This window comes from Microcaecilia unicolor, chromosome 13 (assembly GCF_901765095.1).
Source record: "Microcaecilia unicolor chromosome 13, aMicUni1.1, whole genome shotgun sequence".
Lineage (NCBI taxonomy): Eukaryota > Metazoa > Chordata > Amphibia > Gymnophiona > Siphonopidae > Microcaecilia > Microcaecilia unicolor.
The window spans coordinates 22566883-22593344 of record NC_044043.1 but is presented as its reverse complement, the minus strand read 5'-3'; the positions used below and the strand labels follow the sequence as shown (position 1 = coordinate 22593344).

Here is a 26462-nt window from a genome sequence, read left to right as displayed (position 1 = left end):
GGCAATTGGCAACAATGTCCAATGTAGCATATATTTCAGAAATAAAGAGGCTTGCAAGGCCAACATGAAAAGTAACTGGACACCATCTGCATAGATAGAGAATGTCATACTGAGGGTCAGGCAAAGGTTGCTAAAAAAAAACTGAGAACTGAGACATGTGGTACCCCAGAAAAGAATTTGTGGGCATCTGAGAAGAAATTTGACCAGTCAGCCTGAAAAGCTGTATCATTATGGTAGGATGAAAACCAGGGCAATACAGTCCCCTGTAAATCCTAAGAGTCCAATAGGCAAAGTGATTCAACTGGGCAGGACAGGCTTCTGTCCAGTTAAATTGCTTCCGACTGCTAAAATGCTGATATGCAAACCAGACTGTACTGTTGAATATTACCACAGACCACCTCTGCACTGTCCAGTTAAAGCTTGGGCGGAGCATGAGAAAAGCCAGGACCTAACCAGTTAGATAAGTGACTAAAGTTAGGACAGTAAAAAGGCTGTTCTAACTTTAGCCACAAAGCTAACTGGGCACCAAACAGAATACAGGCTGGTGCCTGGTTTGCTTCTGGATTCCAGCAGCTAGCTGTCCTGATTCCTTCTCCCTCCCACCTTGCACCTATCTTAGGCCCCCTCCCCCTCTGGGCCTGTCTAGTTGCCCCATAGGTGTTCGGTGGCCCAACTGTTTGGGGAGGCTAAAGGGGGTGGGGTTAGGGGAGGAGCCAGGGGTGGAGCTTATATACATAATTGTCTGATAACACAGAGAAAAAATAAATAAAAATAAAATAATCACAATTAATCCCTTTTATTAAATTTAGATATGTATCATATGTCAAAGAATAAAGTGGTTGCTCAAAGCATATTCTAAGCACAATCGCTCAACTGCAAAACACTATGAACAACTTTGTGCAAAAACACACTCAGAACCTTACTGTACCATACATATTACACTGGGCAGAACCTAATACACCAATATACCACCCATACGGAAAATGCAGACTGTCAACAATATGAAACAAGGGATCATATCATCACAATTCTCATGTAGAGCCACAAAAACACCCTAATTCATGTTTAATGTGGGATAAAATGCCATAAATAAGTAAATAAATATAAACTTTTAATGTTGAGCACCTGATTCTCAAAGTGGACATATTCCAAACACTATAATGAAAATAAAATTATCTTTTCTACCTTTGTTGTCTGGTGACTTTTTCTGATCATGCTGGCCCAGTATAAGTTCTGCTGCTATCTGTCCTCAGTGCAGGTCAGGAAGTCATCCTCGTTAAATATCTCCCTGGCAACCCAGGACACCTCCAGCCAACCCCCCCTGCTTTCCCAGCCGTAAGGTAAACAAACCATAAACCAATTTCTAGAACTGCTAGAGGGCTTTCACTGCAGCTCCTGCTGTGAGGATGGAGGTAAATCAACAATTTAAACCCCTCAGAGCACAGCAGCGGAGGCTTAGCCTGTCCAAGCCTCTTATACCGGGCTCCTATGAGTTGTCCAGTGGAATTGTATGAGCAAGAGCGATGCCTACTTGATCCTGCCTGTTGCAGCAGCCAGTGTAAAATGGCTGTCGCAGTCTCTAGCAGAAGCCTTACTCTTGGCCTTACAAACCCCTCTGGACTACCAGGTAGGCCCGGGGGAGGGCACAATTTAGAGGGTAAAGGATTTGTCAGTACTCAAGTTTATACCTTGCCACTTTAGTCCTGACGTAGGTATAAGAATGCAGATGTATGGGGTGCACTCAAAAATAATGGCATCATCAGCATATAGAGCTCTAGTCTTATGCTGATGACTAGAGGTCATCTTCAACCCCTGGATGTCAATATTTGGCTCTATAACACAAGTAAAGGGCACCCTAGACAAAAACAGTCTTAGTTGGCCCTGTATATCACCTGGATTACTCTCTGAAACACAGGCACTTAAAATTTTTGCAAGTCTCATATTTAAATGCAGAAAAACAGGTGCTGATGTGCGTTTTCATTTTTTGCTCGGACTTGCACGTTTGTTTCTCACTATCAGAGCACAGCTTCCTTCCACTTGCAAAAGAAAGACAAAGCCTACACTTTTATGTGAGAAACTGATAAAAATCTTTTCCTGAAAACCTTCTATGCTGTTCCTGACCTAGTGGTAAATTTTTCATTTCCTTCTGTGCATTGGGAAGAATACTTATTGTGACCTCATAAAATGGACATAACACAACTCTTCTGTTCTCCGATTCCCTAATGTGGCTGTGTCACATGAACTTGATCTTACCACAACATCACCCTGTACTTGTTCACACCGGAGCCTGCAAAGGCCTCTCCGGTACTATGTAAGCCACATTGAGCCTACAAATAGGTGGGAAAATGTGGGATACAAATGTAACAAATAAACATCTATTTAAATATAATTTACCGCCATCTTTAGTACGCATGTTAACACTGCTGCTTGAACCCTCCGCATTTGGCGCTGTATAATGTGCGTTAACTGCATGAGCATTGGCCCCTAAATAAGAACTCCATACTGATTACTGCTAGCAATCATACATATGTCAAGCTGTGAACATGTTTTGCCAGCACTGAAATGATTACATTGGCTACCTGTAAAGTATAGGACACAATATAACATTTTAGTTTTGATGTAGTTTTTTTTTTTTTTTGGTTACATTTGTACCCCGCACTTTCCCACTCATGGCAGGCTCAATGCGGCTTACATGGGGCAATGGAGGGTTAAGTGACTTGCCCAGAGTCACAAGGAGCTGCCTGTGCCTGGAGTTTATTCTGTCTTTCTCCTGTGTATTTGGCAAATATAGGGCCCTATTACGAAGCTGTGATAAAAGGGGCTGTTTTTGCCAAGCACCAGGGCCCCTTTTACCACAACAGGTGAAAATAACCAAAAATGGAATGGCCATGTGGTAAGTTTGCACTTGCCACACAGCTATTTTTTTTTTTTGGGGGGGGGGGGGGGGGGACAGCACCTACCGCAATCCCACACTAATGAGGCAGCGAGCAACACTGCCTGATTACTACTGTAGATATATTTGTTCAATATTTCTGCTAGCACACACCGGGGCGGAACTACTGCCAGCACCCGCGTTGGGCCGGCGGTCTTATCAGGCTAATAGATCTTTAAGATTGGCTATGGCAAGGAAGATTGTTGTTCCAGATTTGAAACATATATGTTATTCTGCTACCCTTAAAAGTGCTTTTTCTATTGCAGGTCTAGTGTTATGGAATGATCTCCATGGTCCTTTGTGATTTTGCTCTTCACATTTTAAAAAGGCTTTAAAATGCATTTTTTTGCAAACTTAAGATTTGATGTGTTTGACAGATTGTGTGTGTTTTTTTTTAATTGTAAGCTGCTTAGTTTTTAATGGGGGGGGGGGGGGGGGGTAATGAGTTTGAAAAATAAATAACTACTCTTCCTTTCCCCTAAAGCATTGTGTGTATTGTACGGCAGTATAAATTCTTTGTGAATGACAATGCGAGGAGGGTTTTTGTCAAAATTCCTAGCAGTAAGTTAGTAACTGAGCAATCTTTGAGTGAGGACCAAACTTTGGTAAGTATGTAGGTAAGTTTTCCCAGAGACCAGAGGGCAGAAAAGGGAGGAAGAAATGAGGCAATCAGATTTGTAGATCATGCACTCAACATTATTTTATTTCAGAATCTTTTTTTATTCATGAATAAAAAAGAATTATTACAAAGTGCGATTAAGTGTGTATTTCTTGCCAGTGATACAAGCTTTGCCCCAAACTTGCTTTTCTCCCCTTCCCCAAGCTCTGAAGGAAGATTATCCTAATGGATCCACTAGGATTAGCCTAGTGGATGGCCTAATATTGATTTGTATATAATTTAATAGTGCTACCCAAAAAGCTTTAATTCTCCTGCATTGCCAAAGACCAGGAGTGAGAGAATTCATACTGGATTGACATTTTAGACACAGAAGAGTGTTGGTATAAAATGCTACTTTTGAGCCCTGTGCACAATATGGAACTGGTATTACTCAACCCTTAAAACATTAGTGGACTATGAGGAACTGCAGACAGACTTACAAGTCTGGGCTTCACAATAGCAGGTGAAATTCAATTTGGAAAATTACAAAGTGATACATGCTGGGGAAAATAATCCTAACTCTAGGTACACATAGCGAGGGCAATGACTGGGAATGGTTGGACCTATTCTGTAGTGAAAAGTAGACACCTACTTTAATTGCTACATTACTGTTCTGTAAGGAACCTGTGAGCACGGTATTTAGGTGTGATCACTCATGCCCACCAGTGAGCTGGTGTAACTCCAGGCTCCGCTCATTCTGCCTCGCCTCACCCTATGCTTGGAATAAACTTCCTGAGCCCTTACGCCAAGCCCCCTCCCTACCCATCTTCAAATCCTTGCTCAAAGCCCACCTCTTCAATGTTGCTTTCGGCACCTAACCTTTATACCTTTCAGGAAATCTAGACGGCCCCTATTTGACTGACTGTACATTTGTCCTTTAGATTGTAAGCTCCTTTGAGCAGGGACTGTCCTATGTTAAACTGTACAGCGCTGCGTAACCCTAGTAGCGCTTTAGAAATGTCAAGTAGTAGTAGTATTTAAATGCCAAAGGGTCATACATACATTATAGCATTTAGTGCGAGTCCTGCCTACGCTTGCGCAATCTTCCAGAAGAGCGCTTAGGTTGGAATTTGGCATGTATGCACATATTCTAAACATTTACATGTGTAATGCCATGTAAATCTTAGCACCCGTTTTATAGACTTCCCCCATTAGGAGTTATCACCCTGGAAACTGATCTCGAAGTAACTGGACAATACGTTGAAAACCTCAACTTTGTGTGCAGCAGTGGTCAAAAAGGCAAGTCATTAGGGAAGGAAGTCAGAATATATTAGTGCTTCTGTATCAATCCATGGTGTGACTGCCATCTTGAATGTTGTGTGCAGTTCTGGTCACCACTTCTCAGAAAAGAAATGGTAGACCTGCTAATATCCAGCTATCAACCGTTCAGCTTGCATCTGCTATTCTCATCCCTGCGTAGACGCGCTTGCCACTTTCTTCCGATAGAGGTACACCGTTCCAGAGATGAAGTCCGAGCCTGGGCTGGCCTCCTCCATGGATGTGGCCTTCTCCCATTCTTTCACGTCCAGCACTGTCACCCTCTCCCACAGTTCTGTGCTCTCCAGGTCCTGCAGCCTCTCCTGCAGTTCAGACTTGTATTGCAAGTTGGAATGGTTAGTCCTGGTAGTGAGGCACAAGAAGCCACCTGAAAAGGGGGAGGGAAGATAAAAGAAATATCAAGAGCAGAGAAATCCACTCTAGAAGACAGGAGAGTTGGAGAGAAAGGATGAATTAATGAGCTGTCTCTCTCAGTGATCCCTAACTCTGGGGACCATCAAGGAGTTTGGCTTTAAGTATAACCAAGTTTATTAAAGAACTTTCTATCCTGGCAATCAATAGCAGTCTGAACGGCTTACATTCGAATCATGGGGTGGGGTGATGTGTAGACAACACTATTAGAGTAGGTAAGGGGGAGAACTACAGTATCAAATAGGACATAATGGGGAGTTGCTCTGTGAGCAGGTCTCACCTTCGATTTGTTCAAAAAGAGGTCAGAGAATAAAAATGTTTTAAGATCTCCTTTAATTTTTTGAAGGGATGGTTGCAGTCTAAGATGTTGCAGAAGCAGAGTTCTGGTTCTTGTACTGAAAAAATTGAGCTCCGTGTGGTGTGTAGTACTCTGCTTTTTTTGTAGGAAAAGAGGTACCGGTACTCATTACGGGTGGGGTCACCATCTATGGCTCCGCCTCTATGATAGCCACACTCCTTATACCAGCCGTGGCGCATATAAGCAGTATCACTGAAAATACTATACCAGTATAGGAGAAAAAATAACTTGTGATTTTTTTTTCATTATAAATAATTTCTATAAGCTGTTACAGCTCTAATATACCCAGTGCAAAATAAGACAGCAGATATAAATTCTCAAATTGGACATATTCCAAACACTAAAATGAAAATAAAATGATTTTTTTCTACTTTTGTTGTCTGGTGACTTTGTTTTTCAACTCATATTGGTCCCAGTCTCTGATTCTGCTGCCCTCTATCTGTTCCCTTTAACTCCGTTTCCTTTCCATTTATTTCTTTACTTTCCTTCTTCATTTCTTGCCCTACATCCATAGGTAAAAGCTGAGTCCTCTGCGGACTTGACTGGAGGCGTATAGAGTGGATCCAGCTTTTACCTATTTTATTCATTCATGTGCAGTTTTTCTCCTCTTTTCCCTTTCCCTCATCTTGTCAGTATGCATCTCCTTCTCCTTTCCCCCTCCCCTCCATCCATGTCCAGCATTTCAACTCTCTCCCCTAAATCCATGTGCATCTCCTCCTCCTCTGTCTTCCTTCCCCTCCAACATTTCTTCTCTTTTCCCTGCCCTCCATCCATGTGCATCTCCTTCCTGTCTTCCCTCTCCTCCATCCATGTCCAACATTTCTCATGCCCTTCCCTCCATCCATCCACATCAAGCAACTCTGCTCTCTCCTCTGCCCTCCCTTCCCATCCATGTCCAGATTCTCCTCTGCCCTCCCCTCCCATGTGTCCAGCGATTCTCCTTTGCCCCTATCCTCTCCTCCCAACCATGTTCAGTGACCAGCGATTCTCCTCCCTCCCCTGCCCCCATGTCCAGCGATTCTTCTCTGACCTCCCATCTATGTCCAGTGATTTCTCCTCTCCCCTCCCATGTCCAGCGATTCTCTGCCCTCCCTTCCTTGCCCAGTGATTCTCCTTTGCCACCTATCCTCCCCTCAATGTCCAGTAACTCGCCCCAGTCTCCACCTGCCCTTTTAAGCCTCCGTCGCGTTCCAGTACCCCAGCCCCACCTGCCCACCCTTAGCTCCCCGACAGCCCTGCTGTCTGTTCCTGCCACCCCGTGATGCATTAAAATTTTTTTTTTAACCTGAAGTCGCAGCGCCGGTGCTAGTGAAAGGACCAGGCTCGCCTCCTCCAGCCTTCCCTTCATTCCCTCTCAGTGTCCCGCCCTTGCGGAAACAGGAAATTACGTCAGAGGAAGGCGGGGCACTGAGAGGGAATGAAGTGAAGGCTGGAGGAGGCGAGCCTGGTGCTTTCACTAACACCGCCGGCGGTGCTTCGACTTCAGGTAAAAAAAAAATAAAAGATTTAAACGCGTCGTGGGGCAGCAGGAACAGAAAGCAGGGCTGTTGGGACGCTAAGGACTGGGACTACTGGGAGTTTAGCCTCCAGTAACCCAGAAATCACTGGGGGTAATTTGAGAGCAGAAGACTCACTCAGAGGTGGTTTTAACCCAGTCGGTGGGAGGAGGGTGCTAGAGTACAGCACAAGCAGCAGGTGCAGGCAGACCTGAGCTGTACTGGGGATAGACCCTCTAAGTGGCTGCGGGTTAATCCCAGGCGGGTGGCTAGGCGTTTTGTGACACGGTTAATTCTTGAGATTTGCACAGCTGAACACTGCACATATTTCCACAACCTCTGGTGGCTACTGACATCCTCAAAATAACAGGGCATCAGTGATAAATCCATAGCAAACAAGACTGTTGAAACGGCCGACTGCCTCCACATTCCCTCCACCTTGAGTGGTAGTGACGGCAGGAAGAGAGCGTTAAGAACACAGTGAACACACAGCTCCAGTTTCTACAGCTGCTGCTGCTCCTCATAATCATCCTGATTACAAAGGTGAAGGGGGAAGCGAGAAGCAAAAGCATCCAATAGGCAAGGGAATGCATTTTCATCATATCCCATCCTGCTCCTTTGCCATTATGTTGCCCCTCAAGCTACTGAAGAATCTGAAGGAGTGGAAGGAAGGAGAGAGAGAGAGAGAAAGGAAGAGGAGGTCAAGTGCAAGGAAAGATGAAGAAGATACTAGGGGGTAGGACCCTAAGAGCTGCTTATGTGCAGTTCAGTTAGATATTTTCTGTGTGTGTTCTCACTAAATGTTCAGGATGAAAAGAATGAGGAATGGAAGTGCCTGGCGTGGCCTAATGGTTAGTGTCGTGGGCTTTGATGCTGGCAACCTAGGTTTGATTCCCACTGCAGCTCCTTGTGGCCGAGCAAGTCCTTAACCCTCCATTGCCCCAGGTACAAAAACTTAGTCGGTGGTGGGAGGCAGGGCTGGTGGTTGGGAGGCAGGGATAGTGCTGGGCAGACTTATACAGTCTGTGCCAGAACCGGTGCTTGGGAGGCGGGGATAGTGGTTGGGAGGCAGGGATAGTGCTAGGCAGACTTATACGGTCTGTGCCCTGAAGAGCACAGGTACAAATCAAAGTAGGGTATACACAAAAAGTAGCACATATGAGTTATCTTGTTGAGTAGACTGGATGGACCGTGCAGGTCTTTTTCTGCTGTCATCTACTATGTTACTATGTAAGCCCTCTAGGGACAGAAATAGTGCCTGCAGATAATGTGTACAGCGCTACGTATGTCTAGTTGAACTATAGAAATGATTAGTAGTAGTAAGTGGCTGATTGGTTAGAGCAATGGGCTGAGAATCTGGGAAGCCAGGGTTCAGATTCTGCTTCTGCTGCTGACATTCTATGCAACCTTATGCAAGTCACTCTTCGCCATGGTTTAAACAAATTCATCTCTTAAGAGGTTGCAGTTATTTAAAAAAACCATCCGTTAAACTGCTCTGTAATGCAAATAAATATGATCACGTTACACCTCTGTTGTAAAAAGAACCTTGACTTCCTGTCTCTTATACAATTCAAGATTCTAGTAATTGCTAATCAGATTTTTTTTACTCCAAATTACCATGTTTCTGTTCATTATGCCCTCTTACTTGGACATTGCGATAATCACCACAAAATCTCATCTTCAGTTATAAGAACATAAGAATATTAGGTCAGACCAATGGTCCATCTAGCCCAGTATTGTGCTTCCAACAGTGGCTAATTCAGGTCACAAGTACAGAATCCCACATAGTAGCAAGATTCATGCTACTGCACCCAGGGACAAGCAGTGGCTTTCCCAATGTCTATCTTAATAGCAGCCTATGGACTTTTCCTCCAGGAACTTGTCTAAACCTTTTTAAAACCCACTCATACCACATCCTTCAGCAATGAGTTCCAGAGCTTAACTATTTGTTGAGTGAAAAAATATTTCCTTCTGTTTTAAAAGTGCCGAAAGCATTGTCCGGAAAAAAAAATGCCAAAACTATTCTGGACAACGCTTTCGGCACTTCAGGATTGAGAGATTTTGCACTGTGCCCAAGAGCACCTTTAATCTCAGACGTCAGGTAGGATTTTTTTTCAAGTTTGTTAAGCCTGCATCACTCCATTTTAATAGGAGAAACTTGGCCGAAACACGGCCCATGTCGGGTCTTTGCAATAAAGTTCTCACTTGTCCTGTTCCTGGAGTGCTTTTTTGTTTGCTTCTGTCCCAGTATGGCAACACTTATGTACATGAACTTATGTGGTCGCACCATAGCAATGCAGAGGCATTATAATATTCTTTGTCTTATTTTCTATGCCTTTCCTAATAATTCATAGCATCCTGTTTGCTTTTTTGGCTGCTGCTACACACTGGGCAGAAGATTTCAGCATCCTGTTCTCAATGACACCTAGATCTTTTTCTTGGGTGCTGACTCCTAGGGTGGAACCTAGCATCAAATAACTACAATTTGGATTATTCTTTCCAATGTGCATCACTCTGCAGTTGTCCACATTAAATCTTATCTGCCATTTAGATGCCCAGTCTTCCAACTTCCTAAGGTCTCCCTGCAATTTTTCACAATCCACGTGTTTTAACAGTGAATAATTTTGTGTCATCTGCAAATTTAATCACCTCACGCATTGTTCTCATTTCCAGATCATTTATAAATATGCTAAATAGCATCGGTCTCAGTACAGATCCCTAGGCACTCCACTAGTCACCCTTCTCCACTGAGAAAATTGGCCATTTAACCCTACCCTCTGTTTTCTATCCATCAACCAGTTCCTAATCCATAACAGAACACTGCCTCCCTATCCCATGGGTTTTTAATTTTCTCTCCTGAGGGACTTTTTCCAAACGTTTCCTGAAAATCTAGATACACTACATAACCAGCTCACCTTTATCCACATGTGTATTCACGTGTTCATAGCAATGAAGCATATTGATGAGGCATGCCAGTCTGTCTGTCTCATAACCCACACGCATACTTCATCCAGTCAGTCTGTCTGTCTGTCTCTCTCTCTCTCATATTAATGATATTAAAGGTATGTGGGGAAAATATGGGTATACCCCCCAATCAGAAGGGAATATTAGAAGGTAAATGCTAGTATAGAAAATAAGATGGAAAATGAACAAATGCTTGTCTGCTTTATCTGATGAAATGCTGAATTGACAGCTTCAAGCTGCTTAGTAAGCAATGCAACACAAATGTTGGAAATTGTTACCAGACATTAAACATAGACATGTTTGAGAGAGAATAGAGAACTGAAAGCGATGTATGCCCTTAGCCTTAATGTCTGAGCATGCAGGTGCAGTATGAAATAATGTATGCTAGTTGCAAAGGAATTCTTTTTTCATACTATAGACAGATTCTTTACCGGAATGGATCACGAACTTTGTCCTGAACCACTTTTATCTTGCTGATGGTAAGCAAAATATTATAGAGTGTAAACAGAGTATAACCTAGTAAATGATTCTTCAGAGTTTGTGTGTGTTCCACGATTTATGATGTACAGTGGTGGAAATAAGTATTTGATCCCTTGCTGATTTTGTAAGTTTGCCCACTGACAAAGACATGAGCAGCCCATAATTGAAGGGTAGGTTATTGGTAACAGTGAGAGCACATCACAAATTAAATCCGGAAAATCACATTGTGGAAAGTATATGAATTTATTTGCATTCTGCAGAGGGAAATAAGTATTTAATCCCTCTGGCAAACAAGACCTAATACTTGGTGGCAAAACCCTTGTTGGCAAGCACAGCGGTCAGACGTCTTCTGTAGTTGATGATGAGGTTTGCACACATGTCAGGAGGAATTTTGGTCCACTCCTCTTTGCAGATCATCTCTAAATCATTAAGAGTTCTGGGCTGTCGCTTGGCAACTCGCAGCTTCAGCTCCCTCCATAAGTTTTCAATGGGATTAAGGTCTGGTGACTGGCTAGGCCACTCCATGACCCTAATGTGCTTCTTCCTGAGCCACTCCTTTGTTGCCTTGGCTGTATGTTTTGGGTCATTGTCGTGCTGGAAGACCCAGCCACGACCCATTTTTAAGGCCCTGGCGGAGGGAAGGAGGTTGTCACTCAGAATTGTACGGTACATGGCCCCATCCATTCTCCCATTGATGCGGTGAAGTAGTCCTGTGCCCTTAGCAGAGAAACACCCCCAAAACATAACATTTCCACCTCCATGCTTGACAGTGGGGACGGTGTTCTTTGGGTCATAGGCAGCATTTCTCTTCCTCCAAACACGGCGAGTTGAGTTCATGCCAAAGAGCTCAATTTTTGTCTCATCTGACCACAGCACCTTCTCCCAATCACTCTCGGCATCATCCAGGTGTTCACTGGCAAACTTCAGACGGGCCGTCACATGTGCCTTCCGGAGCAGGGGGACCTTGCGGGCACTGCAGGATTGCAATCCGTTATGTCGTAATGTGTTACCAATGGTTTTCGTGGTGACAGTGGTCCCAGCTGCCTTGAGATCATTGACAAGTTCCCCCCTTGTAGTTGTAGGCTGATTTCTAACCTTCCTCATGATCAAGGATACCCCACGAGGTGAGATTTTGCGTGGAGCCCCAGATCTTTGTCGATTGACAGTCATTTTGTACTTCTTCCATTTTCTTACTATGGCACCAACAGTTGTCTCCTTCTCGCCCAGCGTCTTACTGATGGTTTTGTAGCCCATTCCAGCCTTGTGCAGGTGTATGATCTTGTCCCTGACATCCTTAGACAGCTCCTTGCTCTTGGCCATTTTGTAGAGGTTAGAGTCTGACTGATTCACTGAGTCTGTGGACAGGTGTCTTTCATACAGGTGACCATTGCCGACAGCTGTCTGTCATGCAGGTAACGAGTTGATTTGGAGCATCTACCTGGTCTGTAGGGGCCAGATCTCTTACTGGTTGGTGGGGGATCAAATACTTATTTCCCTCTGCAGAATGCAAATAAATTCATATACTTTCCACAATGTGATTTTCCGGATTTAATTTGTGATGTGCTATCTCTCACTGTTACCAATAACCTACCCTTCAATTATGGGCTGCTCATGTCTTTGTCAGTGGGCAAACTTACAAAATCAGCAAGGGATCAAATACTTATTTCCACCACTGTAAATATTGACCTATAACCCATGACTTAATACCTTTTGCCAATAAAACAGAACAGAAGTCCTGAGGGAGTTGAGAAAGTCTTCAGTGAGCTCACCACAGTTAAGTGTGGCCCGAGACTTTCTTTCATAGTGGTGAACGCATGTGTGTGGATTTCTTTCCCTTGACCTCTCCTACAGATGGGAGTGAACAGCCGAGTATGAAACTTGAGTACTTCTTCTATCCAGAAGTGCTATAAAAAGAAGCACTAAAAAACAGGACAGTCATGCATCTTGTTCTTGCTTATGTGGGACATTGAAAAATTTCACAAAAGTACAAATAGCTACTATACCTGAGTGTAACACACCTTCAACTACAACTGAAAAGAATCCAAAATCCAGCAGAACACATGGCCATCCTACTACAATCATTCATCTTAGGGGACTCAGATTGGAATAAAAGTCATCCAGATTCCCAGTTCTATCCAAAAATGCACAATTAAACAGGTAATTAAATTCATGGGAGTAGGAATTTATCTAGGGTAGCCAATGAAACAGACACCGAGGAATAACAAAAATAAAGGCAAGAAGAGGAGAAACAAGATGAAAGGATCACAATACGACATAAAGACAGACAGTCACAGAAGTGACAGAAATGGAGGATATTTATCACAGGTGTGTGACAGCTCTCACCTGGTTTGGTGACTCGGCAGAGCTCTGGAATCACACTGAGAGGAACCTGCCCAACACTTAGTGCTCCCACAATTATAACGGCATCGAACCAATCTGTGAGAACAAACACACCATTAAGGATCCAAACCCACTTCTTCATTTTCCTCGAAGATATTGCAGCAACATCAAGTACCATGTCTTTATCATCAATGACTGCGTTATCCCGGGAAGCTTGCACCTTCCATCATCAGCATTAACCTCGAGGTACAGTCCCCGACCCTGCACCTTCCATCCTCGGACAAGACTGCAGTGGGCTGAGATGGTTACATCCTGCTGCCTAGATCTGGGATTTGCCCTTGTAAGAGCAAAACTGGAGTGCCGGGTCCAATTTTCAGCCATAATGGAAACCGGACCCGGCCATCTCAAACCCGGCGAAATGCAAGGCATTTGGTTGTGGGAGGAGCCAGCATTTGTAGTGTACTGGCCCCCCTGACATGCCAGGACACCAACTGGGCTCCCTAGGGGGTACTTAAAAAATCTTAAAAACAAAACAAAATTAGCTTCCAGGTGCATAGCACCCTTCCCTTGTGTGCTGAGCCCCCCCAAATCCCACTGCCCACAAGTCTACACCATTACCATAGCCCTAAGGGGTGAAGAGGGGCACCTACATGTGGGTACAGTGGGTTTTGGGTTTTTTTGGAGGGCTCAACATTAACCACCACAAGTGTAACAGGTAGGGGGGGGGGGGGATGGGCCTGGGTCCACCTGCCTGAAGTGCAGTGCACCCACTAAAAACTGCTCCAGGGACCTGCATACTGCTGTCAGGGAGCTGGGGATGACATTTGAGGCTGGCAAAAAATGTTTTAAATTTTTTTGTGTGTGTGGGAGGGGGTTGGTGACCACTTGGGGAGTAAGGGGAGGTGATCCCCGCTTCCCTCCGGTGGTCATCTGGTCAGTTGGGGCTCTTTTTTGGGACTTGGTCCTAAAAATACATGGACCAAGTCCACCCGGCGAAATACTCGTTTCATAATAAGGTGAAGCTGGCCATCTCGTAACCCCGCCCCGCTCCGCCCCCCTTCGCTACCCTACCAACATGTCCCCTTGAAGGTTGGCCGGCGCCGCAATGAAAAAGCAATTGGGGCCGGCCAAAATCGGCTTTCGATAATACCGATTTGGCTGGGATTGAGAGAACACCGGCGATCTCCCGATTTGTGTCGGAAGATCGCCGGCGATCCCTTTAGAAAACAAGCCTGATATTTACCTCTATTTATATTGAGTGTTGCAAATTATAAATTGCAATACCAGGGAAGCATTTAATTAATATTGTTACCACTCCTCCAAGGACTATTTGTACTTTAGAGCTTTGTTGGGGTAAAGCCTGGCTGTGAAAGCTTTTGGTTAACGGGTATTTGGGGTTTTCATTTAGGTAGTGAGGATTTTTATATGTTTAATAAGTTAACTGTGATTTTATTTTAGTTATTTGTGGGTTGTTGTTGTTGTTTTTTTGATAGATGCAATTTAATCAGAGTAATCAGATAAATGCTGTCAACAAAGAACCAGACCCTGAATATGGCGTGAATGCATCCACTCTTAGGTCAACAACATTGCTTTATATAAGAATGATGATTATCTCTTTCTCTCATCCTTTTTTCTTCTCTCCTTATCTCTGTTTCTTTCTCTTCATCTCCTTCACTTCTTCTCCCTGTCTCTATCTCTTTACATTCCTTCCACTCTTCTACTCCTTCTCCTCTTCTCTCCCTCCATCTCTGTACTTCTTGTACTTCCTCCCACTAACAGATTCTGCTGTTACCTGTGGGTGCTGCTAGGGGTTCATGTCCCAGAATGTTTTGCTTCAGCTCCTGGTACAGCCTCTTCTGCTCCGCATGTTGCAGCATCTGTTCACTGCCGTCCACCCCATGAAAAATGCGGAATCCATGTCTGTATAACTGGGAAGTGGGCAGAAGTGTTAACTCACAATAGGACCATTTGGGCCACACAGTTTTTTGTGGGATTGTCTCCCAGTGCTCACTGCTTTTACTGTTCTGGATATAGCCATTGCCTTTCCTTACTCCCTCCTTGGCCTGTCTGCTGGAAGAATATAACAGTACTTGTCTCTAATTCAAAAACAGAGCCATGTTAGCCTGAAGCTCTGAGTAGCAAACCTACAACCCTACTGGGCAAACTGGACGGGACATTTCAGTCTTTATCTGCTGTCATCTCTATGTTACTATCTACCCCACCAACTGCATCCCTCTCCTCCTCCCATTATGTCTACGCAAGTATCAGAGCCTTGATGCAGTACCAGATTGGCTGATCTTGGCTCCTCTTTTTGGAAACTTTGTGTGAGCTGGTTCCTTCCAACATTTCTCCACTACCTCTCTGTTTCTGTTCCAAAATATGTTTAAATTCTGTCACAGCTTTCACTTGCATCTCTCATCCTCTCAGTAAAGAAATATTTTCTCACATTTTCTCTAAGCTGGTTTCCAAAATTATATCAGGACCCCCTTTAACTTTTTTTTTTTTAATGGAAAATGCCAACTTTGAGGCATGAATATTTGAGGGCCCCTTTTACCAAGCTGCAGCAAAATGGGGCCTGCTCTGGCGTTGACGCGATGGCGCAGTGGAGGAGAGAAGTACAGCCTGACTGCTGCAGTAGCCCAGCGGTACTTCCTTTTTTGCAAGCGGTAAGCCCATGTTGGGCTTACTGCCGCTTTGTAAAAGGGGCCCTGAATGTTTTTATCATAGCTTTCCTTTCTCTTCTGTTCCTAGGAATACATTTTGAGCTAGTCTTTCTCCAAATGGGTCAGTGTTGCACATAACATGGTACAAATGAACCTCATACATAGACCAGGAGTTTTGAAATATTATTTTCAGTCTGTCATATTTACTGCCGGGGAGGTTTGCATGACATCTGCATATTCTTCCCAGTGTTCTCCAGATCCACAACGAACCTTTAAGATCTCCACTTTTGCTACCCTACACTCTACCCAGCTGCTTGCGAGGTGCTAGGGATGTTTGCAGCCAATTTACATATTCCTCTGAGTGTCCTCCAGAGTGACCCCCAGGTCATAAGAACATAAGAGTAGCCATAGTGGGTCAGACCAGTGGTCCATCTAGCCCAGTATCCTGTTTTCCAAACAGTGGCCAAGCCAGGTCACAAGTACCTGGCAGAAACCCAAATTGTGGCAACAATCCATACTACAAATCCCAGGGCAAGCAGTTGCTTTCCATGTCTGTCTCAATAGCAGCCTATGAACATTTCCTCCAGGAATCTGTCCAAACCTTTTTTAAACCCAGATACGCTAGCTGCTGTTACCACATCCTCCGGCAAAGAGTTCCAGAGCTTAACTATTCGTTGAGTGAAAAAATATTTCCTCCTGTTTTAAAGGTAGTTCCATGTAACTTCCTCGAGTGTCCCCTAGTCTTTGTACTTTTGGAACGAGTAAAAAAAAATCTACTCATTCTATACCAATCAGGATTTTGTAGACTTCAATCCGTCTCTTTTCCAAGCTGAAGAGCCCTAACCTCTTTAGCCTTTCCTCATACAAGAGGGGTTCCATCCCCTTTATCATTTTGGTAGCTCTTCTTTGAACCTTTTCTAATTCTGCTATATCTTTTTTGAGATACGGAACCACAACTGAATGCAGTACTCAAGGTGCAGACTCACTATGGAGCGATACAAAGGCATTATAGTATTTTCGGTCTTATTCACCATCCCTTTCCTAATAATTCCTAGCATCCTTTTTCCATTTTTGGCCGCTGCCGTACACTGAGCAGAAGATTTCAGCGTATTATCTACATCGACACCCAGATCTTTTTCTTGAGTGCTGACCCCCAAGGTGGACCCTAGCATCAGGTATCTATGATTTGGATTATTCTTTCCAATGTGCATCACCTTGCATTTGTCTACATTAAATTTCATCTGTCATTTGAATGCCCAGTCTTCCAATTTCCTAAGGTCTTCCTGCAATATTTCACAGTCCGCACATGTTTTAATTACCTTAAATAGTTTTGTATCATCTGCAAATTTGATCACCTAGCTCATCATTCCAAATATGTTAAATAGTACCAGTCCCAGTACAGATTCCTGCGGCACTCCACTGTTCACCCTCCTCCATTGAGAGAAATGACCATTTAACCCTACCTTCTGTTTTCTGTCCAATAATTCCTAATCCACACCAGAACCTTGCCTCCAGAACCATAACTCTTTAATTTTCTCAGGAATTTCTCATGAGGAACTTTATCAAAAGGTTTCTGAAAATCTAGATACAGTACATCAACCGACTCACCTTTATCCACGTTTATTCACACCTTCACAGGAAGCAAATTGGTGAGGCAAGACTTCCCCTGGCTGAACCCATGCTGACTCTGTCCCATTTAATGTCCCATTAAATCATGTTCGTCTACGTGTTCTGTAATTTTATTCTTTATAACAGTTTCCACTATTTTGCCCGGCACCAATGTCAGGTTTACCGGTCTATAATTTCCCAGATCACCCCTAGAACCCTTTTAAAAAATCAGCGTCACATTGGCCACCCTCCAACCCTCAGGTACTACGGACGATTTTAACGACAGGTTATATATTACTAACAGCAGATCAGCAATTTCATGCTTAAGTTCTTTGAGTACCTTTGGATGTATGCCATCCGGTCCAGCTCTCAAATATTTCCCACACCTTTTGGAATTTCTCCATTTTAATTTGGTGCATTGCTGTGAACTTACTCAGAGGCCAATGGAGAAAGCTGCAGGTAGATCCATATGTAGATGGATACTTCTACCGCAAGTGTAATATTGTGACATGCAGTAAGCTAAGTGAATGCAAATTTTATGTATGCAGAACTTGGTATTCAAATGAGGGAGAGCCTGCTGGATGCATGCACACAAATACTGTAAGCGCGGCTTCTTGTGCTCCAGATCCTTCATTATCGCCCTGCCCATCTTCGCTTTTTGTTGTTTCTGCTCTCTGCAGAACGTTTTTGTTCTTCTCCTGTTTCTCTTCTTTCCTACAAAAATACGTTTCATAAACAGAGCTGGGATCCCCGTGTGTCCCTACCTCCACAGCCACTAGTCCTGTACCACAGGCCACATCAAGGATTGTTTGAGAATCACGATCCGCTGGGAATACCGATGCGAGACACTCAGCAGCCAGGCGCGGAGCTCGATACTCTAGAACGTCCACATCCTGCCAAGAACAGCAGAAAAGATGAGCATTTGAGTGAGGTGCTCCGTGCTCCAATACACTACATCCTACCAGACACATGCAGAAACAAGCACGAGTGAGGGACTTCATGCTTCAAAACACATCCAGTTACAAAAGAGACGGTACATGCGAGAAGGACTCTATACTCCAAAACACTCACATCTGGCTAGAAAAAAAAGAGATGGCCAAAGGGTGAGGGACTCTGTACTCCAGTTCATTCATATTGTGTCACTTAGGGCTCCCTTTACTAATCTGCGGTAAAAAGTGGCGTGCAGTAGTGTGGGTGGGTGGTTTTGGCATGCACTGGGTCATTTTTTACCACGACTGGGAAAAAGGGCTTTTTTAATGGGGCAGTAAATGGCCCTGCGCTAAAATTAAAAGTAGCTTGCGGCTATTTACTGCCTCAGCCCCCACCACCACCCATTGACCTAGCAGTAAGGGCTCACACATTACTTATTTGGCCGCACTGCTGATTACTGCTGGGAACGCCCCCTGCGGTAGAAAATAGAAAGTTATGTTCTACTGCAGAAATCAGCACGTGCCAACCAGAATTGCTAACCACCCTCCTTGCCAAATTCAAGCAGGAAATAGCAACAGGCAAAAGCATACTTCCCCTCCAATTCGACATGTTCACTGCATTCGACATGATAAACCATAACATACTACTAAGACTCCTAGACTACTTCGGGATTAGCGGAAACGTACTCAGTTGGATCAAGGGTTTCCTAACCTCCAGAACATATCAAGTGAAATCGAACTCAAATATATCATCACCGTGGAAAGCAGACTGCGGAGTACCTCAAGGGTCACCACTATCACCGATCCTTTTCAACCTGATGATGACTCCACTAGCCAAGTCTTTATCCACCCAGGGCCTCAACCCATTCATCTATGCAGACGACGTTACAATATACATCCCCTTCAAACATGATCTGACAGAAATCACCAACGAAATCAAACTCGGCTTGGACACCATGAACTCATGGGCAAATGCATTCCAATTAAAACTCAATACAGAAAAAAACACACTCCCTCATCCTCTCATCCCAATATAATACGAACATACCTACAAACCTAGTCACCCCAGACCACACCCTCCCTATTTCAGATAGTCTGAAAATCCTCGGTGTCATAATCAACCGGAACCTTACACTCAAGAGCCAAGTTAACTCCATAATCAAGAAAATGTTCCACTCAATGTGGAAACTCAAATGCGTGAAACCATTCTTCCCGAGGGCAACATTCCATAACCTAATACAATCAATGGTACTAAGCCATGCAGACTACTGCAATGGAATTTATGCGGGATGCAAAGAGCAACTCATAAAGAAACTACAGACCGCTCAAAACAGCAGCCAGGCTTATATTTGGAAAATCGCGATTCGAAAGTGCCAAACCCCTCCAAGAAAAACTGCACTGGCTCCCAATTAAAGAACGTATAACTTTCAAAATCTGCACCCTGGTCCACAAAATTATCTATGGCAAAGCCCCTGGATATACGACCGACCTTATAGACCTGCCAACCAGAAACACAATCGGACCATCACGAACATACTTAAGGGGACTCAAGTACAAATCAATTTAAGGATCCAGCTGCTCCTATATAAGCACGCAACTATGGAATGCACTACCGAAAGCCATAATAACAACCTACAACCACCTTAGCGTCCGGAAATCACTAAAGATCATCCTGTTCGAAAAGGCATACCCTACTGACCCAACTTAAGTGCCTGAACCCAGCAACACAACAAAACCAAAGCCCATAATGAACTCTGTATAACTCTTCTTGTCTACGATTCTCCTAATGTGTCTGTAACACATGAACCTCTTTGATAATAACATCACTTTGTATTTGTTTCATCATTGAAGGCGACTAACGCCTCATGGTACTATGTAAGCCATATTGAGCCTGCAAATAGGTGGGAAAATGTGGGGTATAAATGTAACAAATAAATAAATTACTGCCAGGTGCCTGAGCTACCCCAGCGGTAATGCTGATTTGGCGCATACTACCCGTGCTTTACCCCTACTATGTCTTAGTAAAAGGGTGCCCTTAATGAGGGAAACAAAGGGAAAGTATTGAATGAATACTTGAACAAAACAAAAAAAGAAAAGAAAATATTTGAATTCAACACAGGACTCATTTTGGTACATTCAAGAATGTGTGCAAAATAGCTGTCAGCCTACATACTTTAGGCGCGAGCACTTACGCTATGTCAAAGGCAGGTGTAAATGGTCGCTCTAAAGTTGGCAGCTACATGTGCAAGTGATAGAGTTTTATACTACTTCTACTACTTATCATTTCTATAGCGCTACAAGGGTTATGCAGCGCTGTACAAGTTAAAACATGGGGAAGGACAGTCCCTGCTCAAGAGAGCTTACAATCTAAAGGTAACAAGCTATGTAGTCAGTGTAGGTATCATGAATGGGGAAGGTGGTTAGGCGCCAAAAGCAAGGGAGAAGAGATGGGCTTTGAGTAAGGACTTGAAGATGGGCAGGGAGGGCGCATGGCGTATGGGCTCGGGGAGTCTGTTCCAGGCATAAGGTGATGCGAGGCAGAAGGGGCGGAGTCTGGAGTTAGCGGTGGTGGAGAAGGGTACAGATAGGAGTGATTTGTCCTGGAGCGGAGGTTACGGGTGGGACATAGGGGGAGAGGAAGGAAGAGAGGTAATGGGGGGCTGCAGATTGAGTGCATTTGAAGGTCATTAGGAGAAGCTTGAACTGTATACGGTAGCGGATCGGGAGCCAGTGAAGTGACTTGAGGAGAGGGGTGATATGAGAGTATCGGTTCACGCGGTAGATAAGACGTGCGGCGGAATTTTGGACAGATTGAAGGGGGGATAGGTGGCTAAGCGGGAGGCCAGCGAGGAGAAGGTTGCAATAGTCAAGACGAGAGGTAATGAGCGAGTGGACGAGGGTTCGGGTGGTCTGTTCAGAGAGGAATGGGCGAATTTTGCTAATATTATAGAGGAAGAAGCGACAGGTCTTAGCTGTCTGCTGGATATGGGCAGAGAAGGAGAGGGAGGAGTCAAAAATGACTCCGAGATTGCGGGCTGAAGAGACGGGGAGGATGAAGGTGTTGTCAACAGAGACAGAAAGTGGGTGAAGAGGAGAACAGGGAAAGACAAGGAGCTCAGTCTTTGCCATGTTCAGTTTCAGATGTCGATGTCTGAAAGGCAGGCCGAAACTTTGGCCTGGGTTTCAACTGTGATGTCGGGAGTGGAGAGGTAAAGCTGGGTGTCATCAGCATAGAGATGAGATCAACGAGCCCAGGGAAGAGGTGTATATCGTTTCCTCTTCGGTGATCTCAGGGAAGGAGGAGAAGGAGGACAGGTTAGGTTGGTGGAGGAGGTGGGTTAAGAAGTCATAGGGAGGAGAAGGCTTGGAAGTGAATTCAAGGTTTATCTTCTGCACTTTATCGCGGAAGTAGTCAGCTAGTGTTTGAAAAGAGAGTGAGGGGGTGGGTGGGAGCGGAGGGCACTTTAAGTAGGGAGTTGAGGGTGGCGAAGAGGCGACGAGGGTTGGAGCCAAGAGAATTGGTTAATTGAGAATAATATTCCTGTTTGGCAAGGAATAGGGAGGACTGGAAGGAGGATAGCATGAATTTGTAATGGGTGAATTCTGACAGGGTGCGAGATTTCCTCCAGAGTCGTTCAGCAGATCGGGTACAGGAGCGAAGGTAACGGATGCAAGGGGTTAACCAGGGCTGAGGATTAATGCGCTTAGTGGGGCGAGAGACAGATGGTGCTAGGGTATCCAGAGCAGTGGAGAGAATTTCATTGTAGGTAGACACAGCCGTGTCGACAGATTCAGAAGACGAGATGGACGGGAAGAGATTGGAGATGTGAGAGGATAGGGTAGGGGGGTCGACAGCTTGGAGATTCCGGAAGGCAGTGGTTATAGTTGGGCGAGGTTGAGGGGGAGGGTGATGAAGTGTGAGGGTGATTAGGTGATGATCTGAGATAGGAAGGAATGAGGTGCAGAAATTAGAAGGTGAGCAGGAAGAGAAGAGAACGAGGTCAAGACAATGGCCATGGTGAGTAGGGGTGGTAGAGGATAGTCGGAGGTTAAAGGAGGATATCAGAGTGAGGAATTTAGAAGTGTAGGAGTTGGATGGGTTGTCAACGTGAATGTTAAAATCACCAAGAATGAGCGATGGAGATGCGGGATCAAGAAAGACGGTGAGCCACGCGTCGAAGTCAGTAAGGAATGAAGAGAGGGGCTTATCAGGGGGGCGGTAGATGACAGCAGAATAGATGGGTAGAATAGTCGGATGGAGTGAGCTTCAAAGGACGAGAAGCAGTGAGACTGCGGCAAGAGGAGGGGTTGGAAACTACAGGAGGGCGAGAGAAGTAGCCCGACGCCTCCACCGCGGCCATCTGGGCGGGGAGTGTGGGAGAAGAGATAACCTCCATGACAAAGGGCCGCGACTGAGGCAGAGTCGTCAGGGGACAGACAGGTTTCGGTTAGGGCGAGTAGATGAAGGGAACGAGAGATGAAGAGATCGTGGGTGAAGGGCAGTTTGTTGCAGACCGAGTGGGCATTCCACAAGGCACATGAGAAGGGAAGGGAAGAGGGGGGGAGGAGGGGAATAGAGACGAGGTTGGAGGCATCACGGAATCGTTTGCGTGGATAGGAGGAGGACAGGTGAGGGGGCCCTGGATTAGGATTAATGTCTCCCGCGGATAGCAGGAGAGTGCGGAGGAGGGTGGGGGAGGACGGGCGACGAAGGCGGCGAAGACGGGGTGCACTTAGGAGGAATGGTGAAGAGTTAATGGCAGGAAGGAGGTGTTGAAGATTAAGGGCTAGGAAGGAAGAGGGGGACAAAGATGGTGAGGTGGTGAGGGATGGGGGTGAATAGGGTATTGCCGTAGTGGGCAGGTCGGGAGGGAACACAGGTGGGCAATGAGTTCCAGCGGTGGACAGCGGTAAGGGGAGGGGAAAAAGATTAGGAAGGGACAGGGTAATGAAGAGGATGTGGACAGGGGCCATAAGTAGTGATTGCGGTGTAATAGGTGTAAGTGTAGAGACTGAGGTGAGAAATAGATAGATAGAGCGGAGAGCCGAAGGCTTGGAATTGGAGGGATAGATGGATCGAAGAGCAGGTAAGTCAATGGCTGACAAGTTAGCAGTTATAACTTGTAGATGCAACTACAAGCCACGCCCTTGACCCACCCCTTTGTAGCTGCGAGCTATAGCATTTAGGCGCTCAGTTTCTAGAATATCGCCTAAGTGCAGTTCCACATGTAACCACAAATTAATGCCAATTAATTAATTTGTTACATCTGTACCCCACATTTTCCCACCTATTTGCAGGCTCAATGTGGCTTACATAGTATCGTAATGGCGTTCGCCATGTCAGTTGATAACAAATACAAGGTTATATTGTGGTCTGATGAGGTAGGTGTGTCAGGCACCATGAGGGTCGAAGGGAATTATAGGTACTTAAGGCCAAGTAATTTAACAATTAAGGGCTCCTTTTACCAAGCTGTGGGAAAAGTTGGCCTTAGCACGCACTTACGAGGGTGTTTTCCATGTGCTACGGCCATTTTTCCCGCTGGTGGCAAATGGCCAATTTTCTATTTTCACAATTAATGGCCATGCACTAATGTTGCCATTAAAAAGTTCCTTGATGCAAACAGTTGCTAAATAAAAATAATCTTGTTGCTTACAAAAAAGACTCAACATGGAATCATGTTTTAGCACGGCATGTCTACCTCAGGAGTCGTAGTTGTTTCTCCAAGTCCCTCAGCTATATGGTAAGCCGTATTGTAGAAAATCTATATTAGTTGAATGTTCTAATGCAGGCTTATTAGGTGCATCATTAGTATAATAACTCTGGTATTTGAATTCAAGTGCTGTTAAATGTGCATAATTTTGATACTGTTTCACAGTAGTTCTGTTATTAGGTTTCAATTTACTGTTTTCAAGCTTACCCCATTTATCGTATTTATATTTACTCTTGGTTATTTTACTATTGTTATGCTGTTAACAAAACTGTAAGATTTATGTTAAACTGTACCTGCTGTACACCGCCTTGGATGATTCTCTTCATATAGGCGGTTAATAAATCCCAATCTACTATAATAATTTGTACCTCCAATGTTCTGAAGCTGACTGCCAGGAAGTTGAAGCCCAGTTTCGTAATGTCTGAAGCCTTCCGGTGATGTCACCGTGTTGCCTGGGAAACCGCGACACGTCTCAAGCATGGGCGCTACGAGTTCACACCACCATCTCCATCCCTTCCCAGTTTAGCAGTCCCGCCCCCCCCCCCCCCCAGATGGGAAGGCAGTGTGAATCACCACTTGCCTTCAATGCTGACGCCGGACCCCGAGGTAATTTTTAAATTACAGCCGGCACGCAGGAAGGCGAGGGGCTGCCGGAGGACAGGTCCTGCTTGCACTTCGAGGGAGGGAGGCGCGGGGGCGTGGAACTCTGAGGGGAGGGGGGCATCCTGCAACTTGAAGGGGAGGAGGGGCATCTTGCAGCTGGAAGGGGAGGGGGCCGTGGAACTCGAAGGGCAGAGGGGTCCTGCAACTCAAAGGGGAGAGGGGCCTGGAACTCGGAGGAGACGGAGGGAGGGAGGGAGGGGGCCTGGAACTTGGATGACAGAGAGGGACAGAGGGAGGAAGGGAGGGGGCCATGGAACTCGGAGGGGAGGGGGGGCTGGAACACAGACGACAGACAGGGAGAGAGGGAGGTAGGGAGGGGTGTGTGGAACCTTGCTAGTGCCTGTTTCATTCCTCTACGAAATGGGCCTCTTTTACTAGTAAATAAATAAATAAGTACGTAAGTGAAACGGAACAGCTACAATGATTACTATCTGTGGTCTTTAAAAAGACCGTACACAAAATGCCAAAGTGTTTCCAACAGTTCTTAGAAGTAAATCTCTGGGAAAAAAAGAACATGTCAGCGGTCTGTGCGGAGCGCTATGCTTACAAACAACTACAAGACTACTGAGGCAGGCATGCCGTGCCGAAACACAGTTCCATGTCGAGTCTTTTTGTAATAACCAGAAGATTATTTTTATTTAGGAACTGTTTGCATCAAGGAACTGTTCCTAAAAGTTATACACATTAAAGTACCGTTTTATTTTTATGTCTCATTGGTTGTTGAGCCTTCTTCTGTTTCCCGCTTTTTGTTTTTTGCTTTCCTTCTGTGGGATTTTTACGTTCGGCCAGTAAATGGCTAATGTTGCCATTAGCACATGGCCATTCACAGAAATTAGAATGTAAACACTTACCACCACCCATTTTGTAAGCGGTAAAGGCTCACGCACCAATCCTGCGATAATCAGTTAGCGTGTGGTAATGCAGAAATGCCCATTCTCCATCCCCAACAAACCCCCTTCATTGTTTCGCATGCAGTTTGTGCGTACAAATGTCACTTACCACAGGCCACCTGAGCATATCCCCTTTTAAGCTGCGTTAATTCCGCGTTTGTGCCTAATGCAGCATAATTAAAGGGCCGCTAAGTTAGATGTGCAACTGCCACAATTCTCTAACTTGTGCGCCCCAATTTGTGTGCTGATCGGAAATTTGGTCATGTAATTTAATGGAATCCGGGGGATTATGTTTAGTTTGCAAGGCTTTTCACATGGGCATTCCTGTTTAACTATCAAACAAATTACTAAAATATGAGCCTCAGCGTGAGTTACATTCCTCTCAAAAGTGTTCATTTCTGCTGCCCTCTGAGTTCCATTAAATTGATTAACACCAGAAACAGTTTATTTTTCTATGGAACTCATTACCATACTCAGTACTGAGCAGCATTTCTAGTTATATATGCGATTTTGAAAAGCCTTAAAGACCTGGCTATTTGTGAACAGTTGTGGACTGAATTTAGATTAGATGTTTCCCCACAAATATTTCTGGCAATGATATTTTACCACATATGTATTATTTCATTTTCAGTAGTAAATTTTTACCTTTTTATTTTGATTGTTTTTACTGTCGGTTATGATTTTAAATTGTTTGTTCAATTTTTAGCATTGTAAACTGCTTTAGAACAAATATTGTGGTCTCTAAAGCAGATCAAATGAAATGCACCGAATGTGCAGGCTTCCTCACCTGTTCATATTCGAAAGCCCAACGGTCATAGAACTGAAGTTTTTCTTCCAGCGTGGTGCCTTGATGGGCTGACGTGATAACCTTTTGCACCTCTGCCAGGTTTCTCCTTGGTGGTTCCATCTTGAATCTGGACAGATTCAGCTTCAGAAGTTGGAGAACAAGGACAGTGCCGGGCAGACTTCTATGGTCTATGCACTGAAAATGGCAAGGACAAATCAAGGTCAGGTATATATAAGAAGTATCATATCATGAGTTTATCTTGTTGGGCACACTGGATGGACCTATATCTACTGT

At 44.7% G+C, this 26462-nt stretch overlaps 1 protein-coding gene across 2 annotated transcripts; it reads right to left on the bottom strand.

The window, feature by feature from the left end:
• Positions 1-4505: 4505 nt before the first annotated feature.
• On the bottom strand, positions 4506-26359 carry METTL27 (methyltransferase like 27). Of its 2 annotated transcripts, XM_030222616.1 has the most exons (5): positions 26169-26359; positions 17953-18081; positions 14710-14845; positions 12921-13013; positions 4506-5235 (listed from the first exon to the last, which is right to left on the bottom strand). In XM_030222616.1, the coding sequence occupies exons 1-5, from the start codon at positions 26286-26288 to the stop codon at positions 4997-4999; spliced, it is 717 nt and encodes a 238-aa protein (XP_030078476.1). In that variant the 5' UTR covers positions 26289-26359; the 3' UTR covers positions 4506-4996. The 2 variants fall into 2 exon arrangements, with proteins under 2 accessions (XP_030078476.1, XP_030078477.1); XM_030222617.1 differs by lacking the exon at positions 17953-18081.
• Between the last annotated feature and the right edge of the window lie 103 nt (positions 26360-26462).

Bases quoted from the DNA above. Each gene is read 5' to 3' on its own strand.
- METTL27 (XM_030222616.1), bottom strand. From the start codon at position 26,288: ATGGAACCACCAAGGAGAAACCTGGCAGAGGTGCAAAAGGTTATCACG. The intron at 18,082-26,168 runs GTGAGGAAGCCT...TGTTCTTGGCAG, and splicing joins GGGCTTTCGAATATGAACAG to GATGTGGACGTTCTAGAGTA. The intron at 13,014-14,709 runs GTAACAGCAGAA...TTGTTCTCACAG, and splicing joins ACCCCTAGCAGCACCCACAG to ATTGGTTCGATGCCGTTATA.